The following is a 15761-nucleotide window of genomic DNA, read 5'->3' as shown; positions in this document are numbered from 1 at the left end:
AACTTCGTGTTTTCTTGTTTCCTTGTGGTTATCAGCATATATATTCAGGTAAAGGAAATAATTGTCCTATGGGCAAACACATAAAGGGCTTTTACAGTACATTTCATTGTACACCAGTAAAAATATACCCCCCCACCTCCCTCCACCTGGCCGATTTGCGGCCATTTTGAGAACCTAACCCCTGCGAATTTGAAGGGTATGCTGTACTCTGATTGCTATTGCCATGTTGTGAGTCTACCTCATTACCCCACTAACATCTCATTTAACTCCTATTAATTACCATTCATGTACTGTACAAATTTAAATTATAACATACAGTCCTTCGTGATAGTTTCAATTGTTAATTTACTTCCTCACTGTATCCTTTCATATTAATACAGTGTACAGTAGCACAGTTTGCTGTATCTTACTGCAAACTAAGTCAGCTTTTTATAAATAAATTTTGAAATATAAATACAGTATAGCATAATAAATCGTGTATTTATTTAAATTTTCTTGAAAAACAAAGTATTTTATTTTTCACTATTTATTGTGCAATGTTCCTATTGCATTTATTATTGAGCCTTTATCGTCACAAGTGATTAAAAATGATACATCTTATTCATCACCATCTTCAAAGTCATCTTCTTCCTCATCACTGCTAATACTCAAATCATCAAACAGGTCATCATCAGCAGTCATCCCTTTCTTAAGTTCTTCAAGTTTCTGCCGAGCATTTCGGAAGTATTCTTCTAGAGACAGAGGCGTTGGCTCTTCACAAGTTTCCTCTTCATTCTCTGCAGATTCCTTGTTTACTCTTTCTGTTTCAAGAGAACCTGTATCTTGCTGCTTTGCATTCTTCTTTTTCTTCTTTTTTCCCTCAAGTTTATCAATGTACCTGAAATTATGAAAATTATTATTTCAAGTAGCTACAGTGTACAGTATATAAAGTGGTGAGGATAGTGATGAATCTGAGGTGGGAGTTGTTGCATGCTGATGACTTAAGTTGACAGCAGACAATATTGAAGAGGCAGTAGAATAATTTATGAAAGGGGAGGATGGAATGGACTACAGTGGGTGATTGAGATGACGGGGAGCACCTGTGAAGAATAAAAGATAAGGTAATTGTTATGTTCGGGTTCAAACATGTCTCATTGTTTTGTTTGTATTTTTCAATGCTTCATTGTATTATTCTCTGTGGAGTGATTCCTTACACAGACGTCTCTGTTAGCTCATGTTATACACTGATAGTTGCACTTACTTTTCTGTGTTATAATGTAATCAACTTTGTTGATGTAAGCGTACGATGGCTAATTACTGTATATACAAAACAAAAAGCGACGAGGTGGCTTTTGAGTGTTCTGTTGCCTCACGGACACCCTGGACCATGGCCCAGTTTGGATTGTTGCAGGAGTTCCAAGTGGGGGAGGACTGGTCTGATTTTGTAGAACGGCTGGACCAATATTTTGTGGCTAACAAGCTTGACGCTACGGGTGAGGCTGACCGTCAGCGTGCTGTGTTGCTGACGGTGTGCGGGAGCAGGACTTACTGTTTGATGAAGGATATCCTAGCACCTGCCAAACCTACAAGCAAGACTTATGAGAAGCTTACCAAGCTCGTTGAGGACCACTACAAACCGAAAGCAGGTGTGATCATATCGAGGTAAAAAATTCTATACACATGTCAGGAAGGAAGGACAGGATATATCAAGCATGTTGCTGATTTACGTCATCTGGCCGAGCCTTGTGGATTCGGAGCTACATTGGACACCATGTTGCGGGATTTTTTTGTGATGGGTATTAATGATGACTCAATTCTGAAGAAATTGCTCGCGGAGGGTGATACCCTGACCCTTGGTAAAGCAATCACCATGGACAGGTTATAAGAGTAAATGCAAGCCACAGTCAACTCCCAAGTTTACGTCTCCGAGTTCTGGAATGGCCAATAGGAGTACAGTAGTCGCAGAGGTGATGTGGCGAACATTGAAGGCAAGGAATCGATCGAGTGTTGGCGTTGTGGTTGGAATCACAAACCACACCTGTGTCATTTCAAGCAATATACTTGTAACAGGTGTGGGAAAAATGTGCCTTAGGGCTAATAAATCTGCAGAAACTTATGTACTGCAGCTTGACAGCTGTTGGCTTGCAGGAGCTTTCCAGTATTTACGACCCTGGCACAACAAACATTTTAGAAACTGGGACAAGTGACAGTGAAGTGGAACTCTATTTATTGTATAAGTTCAATGGTGATGATCCTTCACTCTCCTAAACTTGTACCTGTACCAGTTGATTTTGATGGTACACTGTACCATCTACAGTAATACTGTACCAGGTACAGTGTTAGAGAAAACATGGAATTGGACACCAGAGCTTGCAAAACTGGAATGAATCATGAGACATATGAAAAGTTAGGGAAAAAGAATGGGAAGTAGAACCAGAATTGGAACCAGTTGTTAAGCATCTCAAAACTTATAAAGATCGGCTAGTGCCTTTGGTTGGTAGTGCTATGGTTACCGTAACTTATGAAGAAACGTCTCGTGAATTATCTTTGTGGATTGTGAGAGGATGTGGCCCAACATTGCTTGGTCATGACTGGCTCAAAATTATTGATTTGGACTGAGGTAAGCTTAAATTGTTGTCAGTTTCTGGTTCAAGCAAAACATGTGACAGTGTGTTGATGAAATACGGGTCTGTGTTTGAAGATGGCATTGTTTTATTCAGTAGACATAAAATGAAAATACATGTGGATAAGGATGCCAAACCAATCTTTCTCAAGTCCAGATCTGTACCTTATATGTTGCGTGAGAACATTAAGGAAGAGCTAGACAAATTCCATACTGAGGGTATCATAAAAACAATGGCATTCAGTGATTGGGCATGTCCAATAGTCCCTGAGATGAAATCTGATGGTAGTGTGCGCATTTGTGGGGACTATAAAACTACTATAAATAGGTTTTCCAAACTCGATCACTACCCACTACCTAAAGCAGATGATCTATTTCAGACTCTTGGTAGTGGAACTTCCAATCACCAAGCTTGATCTTACCTCAGCATATGCTCAAATGGAACTTTATGAGGAGTCACAGACATATACTTGCACCCTGTATTAACATCCATAAAGGATTGTTTGTTAGCAACAGGTGCCCATTTGGAATCCAGTCAGCTGCTGCTGTTTCAAAGACACATGGAAAGTCTTCTGAAGTCTATCCCTCAAACTGTAGTGCTTCAGGATGATGTTCTAGTGACGGGTAAGTCAGAAAATGAGCATTTGGGAAATTTGGAGGAGGTATTACGCCGCCTTGATGGAGTTGGGTTGAAACTAAAACTTCAGAAATATGTGTTTATGGCACCTGGGGTAGAGTTCCTGGGTCGTAAGGTTATGGCCAGTGGTATCATGCCAACTTAATCAATAACGATGGCTATCAGAAATACTCCCAAACCCAAGAATGTTTTGAAATTGAGAGCATTTTTAGGGATTTTGAATTACTACTGTAATTTTTTGTCAAATTTAAGCACTTTACTTGAGCCATTACATGCGTTGGAGAGGAAAGATAGAGTTTGGAAATGGTGTTCTGATCAGGAAACTGCTTTTAAAGAGGCTAAGAAACTTTTCTTCTCATCTCCTAGTTCACTTTAATCCCAGTAAAAAACATGTTTTGAGCTGTGATTCATCTTCACATGGTGTTGGTTCTGTTTTGTAACAATACAATGAAAATGAAAGACTTCAACCTGTTGATTTTGCCTCTCGCACATTGTCTTCAGATGAGCATAAGTATTGTATGGTGGAAAAAGAGGCTTTAGCTTGTGTATTTGGAGTAAAAAAGATGCACCAGTACTTTTATGGTCATAAGTTTGAGCTTGAAACGAATCACAAAGCACTGATAACATTGTTGGGAGAAAATAAAGGAATCAGCCCTAATGCTTCAGGACGTATTCAGCGATGGGCTTTGGTGATGTCTGGTTATGACTACAGCATAAAGTACAAACCCGGTAAAACTGATACCAGCGCCGATGCACTGAGTCGCTTATCCCTTCCTACTTCGACTGTTGTAACTCCTCAGTCTGCCGAGTTGTTGCTTGTAATGCAATGCTTTGAAGACGAAGTAGCACCAGTGACAGCCCAACAAATAGGTTTGTGGACCAACAATGATCCAATCTTGTCATGTGTAAAGAGGTACGTTTGACTGGTGATTGGGAGAACATTCCAGAAAGTTTGTCATCAGAGACTAAGCCATATGTCAGTAGGAAAAACAAACTCTCAGTTCAGTCAGATTGTCTAGTGTGGGGGTCGAGAATTGTGGTGTCGACAAAGGGACACTCTAAACTTCTTTCTCTATTACATGACTCTCTCCCTGGTATTGTTGTAATGGCTAGGTGTCATGTGTGGTGGCCAAATATGGACTGGGATCTTGAGATGTGTGTTCATAGGTGTTCTAGTTGTCAGGAGCTCTGTTAAAGACCACCCAAATCTCCTATTCACCCGTGGCCCTCGAGACCTGGGTCGAGACGCCATATAGATTTTGCTGGTCCTTTCCTGGGTAAAAATGTTCTTGATTGTGACAGATGCTTATTCAAAGTGGATTGAATGTAAATAATGACTTCAATTACATCAGAAAGTATGATAGAGTCTCTGCGCGCAATCTTTACTCAACAAGGTTTGCCAGATACCATTGTTAGTGACAATGGTATTTCCTTTACGAGTTCAGACTTTCAAAACTTCCTGAGACTTAATGGTATTAAACATGTTCAGTGTGCTCCATTCATACCTGCATCAAATGGGCAGGCAGAGCGTGAAGTTCAGGTTGTGAAAAATGGGCTGAGGACAGTGACAAGGGGCTCCCTTCAGACAAGGTTGTCTCGTTTCCTGCTAAGTTATCGTATTAGATCCCACACTGTGACAGGTCGATCTCCAGCAAAATTACTCATGAATAGAGAACTAAAACAGCTTTGTCACTAGTGCATCCCAATCTCAGAGGTAAAGTTGAGGATAGGCAGATTAAACAAAAAGAGTTTCATGATCAGTATTCAGTGTCTCGAGATATCCGTGTCAATGATTCTGATTATACTTTAAATCTCTCAAATGGCCAAAAGTGGCAACCAGGATTTGTAACCCAGAACATAAGAGATAAACTATTCATGATTCTGTTAACAGATGGTAGAATTGTACGTTGACATATTGACCAAATTAAGTTCCACCATGCTGATAATGTTGTAATCAATTCAGGTCAGTATAGTGATCCGGTAGATGTTCCAGTGCCATGTTCCAAATATTATACCACATATAAGGATAATGGAGCAGAACCAAGTAGTAATACTGTATAGTAAACAATGAAATACCTTGTGGAGATGAATCTATGACCTAACCAGCCACCTAATTTGGTGGAGTGTTTGTTAGGTAAATTTTAATGAAGGGGGTCAATGAAAAAGTTACAAAATCACAGTACAGATATCCATCATTATTCGTGGGGGTTAGGTTCCATGGACCCTGTGAATTGTCAAAATCCACAAATAGTATTTGTGGCCATGTTATTGTACAGGGTGTATCATTTAGATGAACATATAATGCAACCCAAACAACAATCACAAATTACAAATATGAAATCAAAAGACATATCCTTCTCCCAGTTTTGTGTAATGGACTCTCCCAACTTTCTCCATGATACTTAACGTATAAAAAAAATAAAAATTAATTATAGGTTCGACTTCAGTTGAGCTACAGTAGCCAGGGTAAGAGGATGGTGTATTCACAGGCTGAACGTGTGCTCTTTGTTGAACATTACTTTGCATCAAAATCTTTTGTGGCTGTGTGTGAAGCACTCACTAATGCTTATCCTGAGAGACAAGTGCCAAATAAAACAACAATACAAATTGTGTGTGAAGGAACTAGGGCGGGTGGCTGGCTAGACTAGGAAATTCTCCAACCCCTTTACCAACAATATGCAATTTCATCATACCGGTAATTCCCACATTATTTAGGTTAATTTGGTGTGGGGTTAATAAATTATCATAAATAATTATTTTTCCAGAAAAAACAAAACAAAAAGACACTCTTAACCCCGATAAGTTATTGGGTTTGTTTACATAGGAGAACAAGCCCCAGCATCTACCCAACTCCATTTAGTGTGTCACCATAGAGAAAGGATATTCTTATGTTTACATCGAACTAATCTTGAAATTTAAGATTAATCTACAAACCTGTAATAAGCTCGTCTTCTTCGTTCTGACAAGGCTTTCACCTCCATCTCTAGCTGTGCCATTGTCTGGAGCCGCTCCTGGGGGTGAATGATTATTTTCACATTCAAATCCTTAGTTTCTATATTACTGTACTGTATATGGTTATTAGTTCAAAAAGATTATTTTAGGCATAAACTATATGATCATAATGGTCCTTTCATATTTTCATACAACCCCGTTAAAATACTAATGAAGAGAAGGCAAAAAATCTAGAATATTTACATAAGACAGGCAGATATAACATTTACAGTAAAATATATCCAAAGCTTTTCCCCTACATCTCAGCTTTTACCCGAAAATCCCATTACATTTGGCAATGAAAAAAAAGAAAAGAAAAAAGAGAGACCTTAAATTTGGTTTAGTGGCATCACACCTCATAAAGCAACCTGTATTCAATCAACTTCTAAGACCAATTTCAACTGTTATGGAAGCCAAATAGTGAGCAAAGCTTGGTCAGTATTTCAATTGGTTATTTAAATTTTTCTTACCATTTCTGAAGGAGATTTATGGGCAACAATTTCTTCCTTCTTCCCACATTTACAGCAAACGTCCAAGTCCTTGGCACAATTAATACACAGAATGTGATAGGCATCCTATCAAAATAGAAAGCCTCTAATAGTTTAAAATGGCCAATTAGTTTTAGTCTGTCAGAATTAAAAATAAAATAAAGTTGCAAATTACAGTACTGTCCAGAAATTTCAGCCTTGACATCAAATTTGTGTCATTTTAATGCAGTGGCATACCTAGAAATTTGCCAATGGGAAGGCAAAAACTCATACAAAGCTGTTGAAACATGAATAATCAATTGTTGTTATACTTTTGTTGTTGGGGTTGTTGTGAGGTTTTGTGATTAGCATGTGTATTCAATCAACTTCTATTTCAACTTTATTTTAATTTCAATTGGTTATTTATTTGAAGGAGATCATTTATTTACAGCTCCAAGATTGCATCCCAAAATAGAAAGCCTCTAATAGTTTAAAATGGCCAATTAGTTTTAGTCTGTCAGAATTAAAAATAAAATAAAGTTGCAAATTACAGTACTGTCCAGAAATTTCAGCCTTGACATCAAATTTGTGTCATTTTAATGCAGTGGCATACCTAGAAATTTGCCAATGGGGAGGAGGGGATAGGCAAACTCTGAACTAAACATACAAAGGTATTGTTGAAATATGAGATAATCAATATTTTTATGTTATACTTTTGTTGTTGAGGTTGTTAGTGATGCTATTATTTTGTATTTATTTTGTTATTATTATTATTTTTTTAAATGGTTTATTTGGAATCATTTATTAGCTCAAGATTGCCCCCCCCCCCCTTAGTATGCCTATGTTTTAATGTTTTTCCAGTGTTAGTATATTTAATATTTTGAATGCTTAACGTTTTGTGTTTATATACGAGTACATTTATTTTCTTCCTATATTGTAACAGATTTGAAAAAGAAAACACACTCTAATTTAGTTAATTGTTAGAATTACAGAAGATGAATTACCTTGATGGTCTTTTGGCGACACCCGGTACAAGTTTTGGGTTGACTTAAAGCCTTATATTTCTTGTATTTGATTTTCCATGCTATCACCTCTTGACATCGTTTACATACCTGTAAAATTTATACAAAAGTAAATAAAGTACTGTAGTTGTAAGCAGCAAAACTTTAGAACTGTAATGTCTAATTTTTATAAGACGTCTATAACTTTATTGTTTCATTAAATCTAATATTTTTTCATAATTCATGGAACATTATAAAAAATTCTTTGACCCTTAAAAGCCCTTTTTCTTAGAATTTGAAGCCAATGATATTTTCCTAAATTACTCTTTCCTTTCTAAATCCATTTTGATTTCCACATAACTTATGGGACAGTGAGCGAAGTTGGCTAACAGGTGGCAAAAAGGATAAGAAAAATCTACTAATACTACAGTATATCTCATACAGTACCTCAGAAAATGTCTCATTCTTACTTCAGCAATTTCCAAATTATTGAGCATCTTGGTATGTTTACTGGTGTCATGAAGACTATTGTTGAAGACAGTCCTGTTTTGGTGTTTCTGCCTACGTATCCTGCTGGTATTGCCTCTCTGAGTACTCATTGTATGACTGTACTTTCTGTAAAAACAAAAACATGTAATTTATACAATATATAAAAATTTTCTAATATCCTCTCTGAGGTGCTCATGCCTTGAAATCATTTGCATTTTGATAGTTCAGATATTTAACATTATTTTAGATAATAACAAGTCTGCTTACCAAATGTGAACACATTTAGTTTGAATTTTCTATGAACCAATCAGCTATTAGTATAGAAGAGGGGCGTGGCTTATGGGCCAGGTTAGCATGGAAATACTATAGTTTTTCTTTTTATGAAGAAATGTGCAGATGATGGTGGTATGTATCGCTGCCATTTTACCAATATGTCTTATCTTATAATAAAGACAATAAGTCCATGAAGAATATCTTTTATTCAATATCACTTTATAAGAACATAAGAATGAAGGAAACTGCAGCGGGTCTATTGGCCCATACTGGGCAGTCCCATTTACACCCAACCCCTATCGCTCATATATCCATCTAACCTATGTTTGAAGCTATCCAGCGTATTCGAGTTAATGATGATGTTTGGTAACTTGTTCCCACTACTCTATGTCTTATCTCAAAAAAATCATGATGTGGCAATTCCTATAAGTATTCTTGAGTCTGGACCAGTCAGTGGTAAGCATTTGTGGTATTGGAAGGATGGTGCGGATCGACACAGGTCAGTGTTCAGGATGAGAAAAAGTTACCAAGGGCACAGCTCACGGTTGAAGAAGCCACAAGTCCAGAAAACTGTGCGAGCAAACTTTTTCAGAGTGAGAATTGTGAACTCTTGGAACTTTGGAACGATCTGCACACAATGAAATTGCAGTGTTTTTATGTTCGTTTTCTATGAAAAATCGGCCGCAGAACAGTCTTCAATAATTACCGAGTTAATTTGGCAGTATTATTGTTTCAGTCATCCAGTGACTACCGGTATTAGGATTTTAAATTACCACCGTCAAGGAGAGGTTTAGGCTAGGGTCGAGTGTTAGGTTAGGTTGAAATTGTTTTCCGATGTTTTTTATTTGTTTTGAACGATTCTGACCTACTTCAAATAGGAGGATAACCGAAATTATAATTCTACCAAATATATTTTTTATTTCAATTCGGAATGAACTGTACAAGTTAACGAGGATATTTATTTTTAACTGCTTACTCAGCCAAACAACAGAAGTGTTCTGGTGCTAACCGTCTGCTCCATTTCCAAATGATTTGTAAAGTTGCTATTGAGTCCAATAGAACTAAAATATCTCTAATTTTTCATCTTTAATAAATAATTTACGCCAAATTTTACGTACCTGAGAGCAGCTCCACTGACACGTGCTCAGCCACACCCAAACAGCTGATGGCTTGTAATTGTAAACAATGAACATTCAAGAGGCAACATTTATTTCATCATCTTGCTTTCAACATTGATTTCGAATTATTCATACAAGTGGAGTGTATGTAAAAAAAAATTATTAGTGGAAGGGTTGGGCGATCGGTCACGTCTCTGTTACTTTTCCTTTTCTTTTATCCTCTTCACCAAATGGTCCACTCGTTAGCCGGTCCCACTAATTACCCAAATGTAGCCGCAATGAAGTCAAATAATGGTCCTACATGAATAAATCGGGCTATGAATCACTTCTCGATTATTATTTGGTGTCATAAAGTCACAAAAAATTGGTAAACTTAATTTAATCTGAGTTGTGTTAGGTTAGGTTAGGTTAGGTAAGGTACATGCACTCGATCTATTAACTCAGATTAAATTAAGTTTTCCAATTTTTTGTGATTTTGTGACACCAAATACTAGTCGAGAAGTGATTGGCAGTCCGATTTATTCATGTAGGACCATTATTTTACTTCATTGCGGCTACATTTGGGTAAATAGTCGGACCCGTCTGGCGGCCTTCCTTTGGATATTTTCAACCAACTGACAGTTCCTAGCATATCTCGGGGACCAGTCAGGGTGACAGTACTCCAGATAGGGAAGCACTTTCTACATGACCTTATAAAACCCAATAATTTATTTGCCTGATTTACCGTCTTCTCGCAATGGTCCGAGAACTTCAGCCCATTGTCAACATACACACCTAGGTCCTTCTCACATTCAGTCTCAAATAGTGCAGTTTCTTCATCCCGTTGGGACATATGATACGCCTCCTTACCGTTGGTATGCCCCAGATGCATCCTCTTACACTTCGTGACATTGAATCTCAGCAGCCATTTCTTCGACCATTCTTGGAGCCCACAGAGGTCCATCTGCAGCTCTTCACAGTCAGCTTGGTTCTTAATTTCTATAAATAACTTGGCGTCATCGGCGAACATTTGTATGGAGGAGTGTACAACGTCAGGCTGTCATTTGAAACAAAAAAACAACAGCGGGCCCAATACACTGCCCTGTGGTACCCCACTTGCGACAGGTACGGATGATGATTCCGTGCCATTAATCACCACACACTGCTTGCAGTCATGTGGAAAGTCTTCTATCCACGCTAGGACATTTCCCCGAATTCCGTACCCTTCCAGTTTGATTTTCAGCCTTTCGTGGGGTACACTGTCGAAAGCCTTGGCAAAATCTAGAACAATATTGTCGATATTCCCACCCCGTTCCAGAATATGGGGCCTAATATTCAATACCTTGAGCAATTGTGTTAAACAGAAGCGTCCCGGCATAAAACCGTGTTGGCAATCCTTTACAAGGTTGTTTCGTAGTAGATGTTCCATCCCGGCATCTCTGATAATACTCTCAAGTACTTTACATATTATGCTGGTCAGGCTCACCGGTCTTTAGTTGTTCGTGGAGTGACGATCGCCCTTCTTGAAGATAGGACTCACATAAGCCACTTTCCATCCAATGGGGACCCTTTGCTCATCCAGGCATTTACAAAACAGGATCTTCAGGGGCTCGGCAAGCTCGTTGCACAACTCTCTTAGCACTGTGGGATGCACCATGTCAGGGCCGCGACTCTTATGGACCTTTAGCTTTGACAGTTTACTTCTAATACCCTCTTCTGTGAACACAATGTGCGTCAGTACTGTGTCGAACCGTCTGTCCTCAAACGCAGGAAGGTTAATCGCATCCTCTCTTGTGTACACCGAGGAAAAGAAGCTGTTCAATGCCTCAGCTTTATCCTGGTCAGATTCTGCGTAACTACCATCTTCAAGCCTCAGGTCTGATTCTCCTACACGCGTTTTTAATTTCGGCTTTGCATAGCGATAAAACGCCTTTGGATTTGACTTGACCTCGCTTGCAACCAGCCTCTGGAACTCCTTTTCAGCCCTTCTACATTCTATCTTTGCTTGGTTTCTGGCTCTTGCATACATCCTCCTGTCCTGCTCATCATTTGATCCAACCCACGTCTTGAATTTCTGGGCTTTCTTCTTAACTTTGTCAACCGCCGCATGGTTCATGTGTAGGGATCCCCTCGTATTCCTAGAGGCACTGGGTTTGGTCTTGGGTATATATTTATCGATCAGATGGGTCACTTTACTAGTTATGGTATTCAGCGTAGTGTCTGCGTTCTTGTGCCTTAATGAGTCAGGCCAGTGGATACCCCTCATCTCTTCCCTCATCCCGTTGTAATTTCCCTTGTAATATTTGCCCCTTGGCCTGGCCTTATCTTGAACTAGGTAACAGTTAAATCTGAATGACAACACTATATGGTGACTGGTGCCAACTAGGGCAAGGTGTTCCAGTTTGGCCACCATACCCTCCTCGTTTGTTATGATGAGGTCTAGTGGCTTGGGTGTTTGCTCCCCTCTGTAATGTGTCGGGTCTCTAACATGTTGGAACAGAAAATTATCTCTCAGAGTTTCTCCAAAAAGGCGTAGCAGGGTTATTCAAGTCATTTCGGGTGAACTCGTCTCTCCAGTCGATGTCGCCATAGTTAAAGTCCCCCATGATAAGGACTCAAGGAGGTGGCTAGGGTTGAGCATTGCCGTGTTGTCTATTAAGGTTCTTAAGTTCCTTTGATTTAGTGGACCACAGTTTGCGGATCTGTAGATATACCCGACAATAAGTAAGTCCCCTCCCTTTAGTTTAATTTTACACCACTTGGACTCTTCAAAAACATCCTCTCCCTGTACCCTCGCCTGGCTGGATCTTTGTGGTAGTGTAGTGGACTTCTCCCCTACAACTGCGTAGCGGCGTCACCAGCTGCTACCATCTCCCCTAGCAACCAAGCGAGCGGCGACACCAGATGTTACGGTAACCTAGCAACGGAACCAGAGACCGGCGACTTTCTTGGGTTTTCCCAACATGACTCATAGAGGACTCGCGGCTGCTGGGTATATAAGCTCTGTCTCTCCATTGAGATTTATTCTGGCCATTCTTCTTAAACATGCAACACCTACATCAGCAAGCTCCACGCTGTCCAGCATTCATTCAACCAGGAGGCCAGCAACAGGCAACATCTTCTCTAACGAAGCTCCTGCACATCTACCTCCTTCAACACGCTACTCACCGAACGTCTCCACTGAGCAGCTCCTCACCACACGGCACCTCCAGCACCAGACTGTCTATCATATAACTTATATTATATAAGAAAACCACCTTAGAGTTTCCATCCATCCTGAGTGCTAGACAACATTATACCACGATTTCCTACAAATGGTGACTCCCGGAGATAAGCACTCACACAGGATGGAGGACGGACGGATCTCTCTGCCGACTTTCAACCACAACATCGAGGACTGGCTAGACCATGTGGAAGCAGCCCTCGCCGGCTCACGAGCGACCGACGAGCAAAAGTATGGCGCCCTGCTCTGTGCCTTGCCCACGGAAGTGGCCACGCGGGTCTCACAAACCATTTCCAACCCTCCAGATGACAACAAATTCGCTACCCTGCGGGCTGCCTTGAAGACGTGTTATCAACAGACCAGCCCCAATCTCCTGCAAGATCTATCCTCTATCTCCCTCGGGAACTCAACCCCGGGACGTCTCTGGGAGGAGATGTGTCGGCTGAACTCCCGTCACACAGACAGACTCCCCGACTCTATCCTGCGCCAGCTTCACGCACAAAAGCTACCCACAGAAGTACGCAACATCCTGTCCGCAGTAGATTACTCTACGACACCAGAACTATATGCAACCGCGGCAGATAGAATTTTTAACGAGTGCGCTGCTGCACCCCTTGCCGCCACGGTCACACCAGTACCTACCATCGAACTTGTAAGCCGGGTCAACACCCCTCAGCCGAGCATTACCTCACAAGACATCAAGGACCTGTTGCAAATTTTGAACCGCAGGATGGACACCATTGAGCAGTTCTGCTCCTCCATACCCGCTGCTGCGCCAGTTCCTGACTCACACACCACGCCCTACAAGTTCCGACACACAGCAGCCAACCCCCAGCACAACAAATTTACCCTCTGCTGGTATCACCAGACTTTCGGCCGCAATGCTCGAAACTGTGAGCCCTATTGCACCTATTCGGGAAACGGCAACACCGGAGGCTGGTAGATGCCTCAGCCTCCGTCCCTCCAGGCGTCTCATTACTGCGCGTCACCGACCGCACCTCCGGCAAGAAGTTCCTCATCGACACAGGTTCATCGGTCAGCCTCATCCCTCCCTCACTACGAGACAAGTCAAAGCAACCCTCGTATGACCTGTTCGCTGCCAACGGTACCTCCATCGCCTCCTACGGCGTACGCACCCTCGCCTTAGACCTCGGTCTGCCCAAGACTCTGCGTTGGTTATTCGTGATAGCAGACGTGTCTCAACCCATCCTTGGTTTCGACTTCCTCACCTTCCACAAGCTCGGCGTCAAACCAAGTCATCTATGCCTCATCCATGAGCCTACAGCACGCAAGATCCAGGGTTCTCGTGCCAGACACACCGACACTATCACCTGTCTTGCGCCTTCCAACGAGTTCTCCTCCCTGCTCGACGAATTCAAGGAGCTTTTCTCACCCCGAGTCTCCCTACCCCCACCACCTACATCGGGAATTTTCCACCACATCGAAACCAAAGGACCACCAGTCTTTTCACGCCCTCGCCGCCTGCGCCCTGAGCTTCTGAACACAGCCAAAGTAGAATTCAACAAACTACTGCAAGACGGCATCATTCGCCCTTCAAGGAGTCCCTGGGCATCGCCTCTTCACATGGTTCCTAAGCAAACACCCGGCGAGTGGAGGGTGTGTGGCGACTACAGAGCCCTGAATCTCATCACCAAACCTGACAGGTACCCTATTCCGCATGTCCAGGACTTTCACCACAAACTTCATGGCAAGATTATCTTCTCGAAGATTGACTTGGAGCGTGCCTTCCACCAGATCCCAGTAGCACCGGCAGATACCCAGAAGACAGCCATCACCACTTCGTTTGGACTCTTCGAGTACACTTTCATGAGTTTTGGCTTACGCAATGCAGCACAGACTTTCCAGAGGTTCATGGACCATATGCTTCGCGACCTCGATTTTGTCACCGTCTACATTGACGACATCCTCTTCGCATCTTCGACGCCTGCCGAGCACCGCCACCACCTACAACTCCTCCAACGCCTGCAGAACAACAACATGAAAGTTCATCCTGCTAAGTGCGTCTTTGGAACCTCGGCCATCGATTTCCTCGGTCACAGAGTCTCGCCCAGTGGCATACAACCCCTACCACAGAAGATAACCGCGATTAGGGAGTTCCCCAAACCTGAAACGGCGAAGAAACTCCGAGAATTCCTGGGTTTAGTCAACTACTACCACCGCTTCATTGACAAAGCTGGCACCGTCCTAGCCCCCCTACACGACCTTCTCAAGGGACGCCCAAAGAAGTCTCACAAGTCTCTCATGTGGACTCAAGAGGCTACTACGGCATTCACCACTATCAAACAGCACATTACACGCCTCACCCTCCTGGCCCACCCCGCACCTAACGCCCGGACCACTCTCACAACAGATGCTTCTTCTACTGCAGTGGGCGCCGTCTTACAGCAGGAGATCAACGGAATTTTCATGCCCGTTGCTTTCTTCTCACAACGGCTTCAACCACCACACCTCAAGTACAGCGCTTTTGATCGAGAACTCCTGGCCATATACCTGGCTGTCAAACATTTCCAGCACTTCCTCGAGGCCCGTCAGTTCACCATCTTCACTGATCACAAGCCCCTCGTCCACGCCTTCGCTTCAGCTTCCCAGTCACATACACCTCGTGTCCTGCGCCACTTGGCTTACATCTCGGAGTTCTCCAGCGACGTCCAACACATTAAAGGCAGCCACAACGAGATCGCCGACGCCCTCTCTCGTTGTATATCCACCATTCTTCCCTCATCTCCACCCATTGATTATGGGCAGCTAGCCGCGGCTCAAGAGAAAGACGAAGACCTGGCAGCATACAAGACATCCCCCTCAGGCCTCATACTCCAAGAACTCCCTGTTCCTGGCACAAAGATAAAATTGTGGTGCGACGTATCCTGTGGACAGCCTAGACCGTTCGTGCCTCACGTCCACCGCCGCGCTGTTTTCGACCGCATCCATGGTCTCAGCCACCCGGGTGTGCGGGCCTCCCA

General features: G+C 42.1%; 1 protein-coding gene across 3 annotated transcripts; it reads right to left on the bottom strand.

The window, feature by feature from the left end:
- Positions 1 to 270: 270 nt before the first annotated feature.
- On the bottom strand, positions 271 to 10482 carry LOC121871236 (uncharacterized protein C9orf85 homolog). Of its 3 annotated transcripts, none has more exons than XM_042373444.1 (6): positions 10428 to 10482; positions 8169 to 8313; positions 7702 to 7809; positions 6701 to 6805; positions 6174 to 6250; positions 271 to 877 (listed from the first exon to the last, which is right to left on the bottom strand). In XM_042373444.1, exons 2-6 carry the CDS (start codon positions 8295 to 8297, stop codon positions 598 to 600), a joined length of 699 nt encoding a protein of 232 aa, XP_042229378.1. In that variant the 5' UTR covers positions 8298 to 8313; positions 10428 to 10482; the 3' UTR covers positions 271 to 597. The 3 variants fall into 3 exon arrangements, with proteins under 3 accessions (XP_042229378.1, XP_042229377.1, XP_042229379.1); XM_042373443.1 differs by lacking the exon at positions 10428 to 10482 and adding an exon at positions 9579 to 9770; XM_042373445.1 differs by lacking the exons at positions 6701 to 6805; positions 10428 to 10482 and adding an exon at positions 9579 to 9775.
- Positions 10483 to 15761: the final 5279 nt, after the last annotated feature.

The sequence above is a fragment of the Homarus americanus genome, unplaced genomic scaffold (assembly GCF_018991925.1).
Source record: "Homarus americanus isolate GMGI-L3 unplaced genomic scaffold, GMGI_Hamer_2.0 scaffold40565, whole genome shotgun sequence".
In the NCBI taxonomy this organism is placed as follows: Eukaryota; Metazoa; Arthropoda; class Malacostraca; order Decapoda; family Nephropidae; genus Homarus; species Homarus americanus.
Note: the sequence above shows the minus strand (reverse complement) of the source record. Positions and strands in the feature narration are given on the sequence as shown.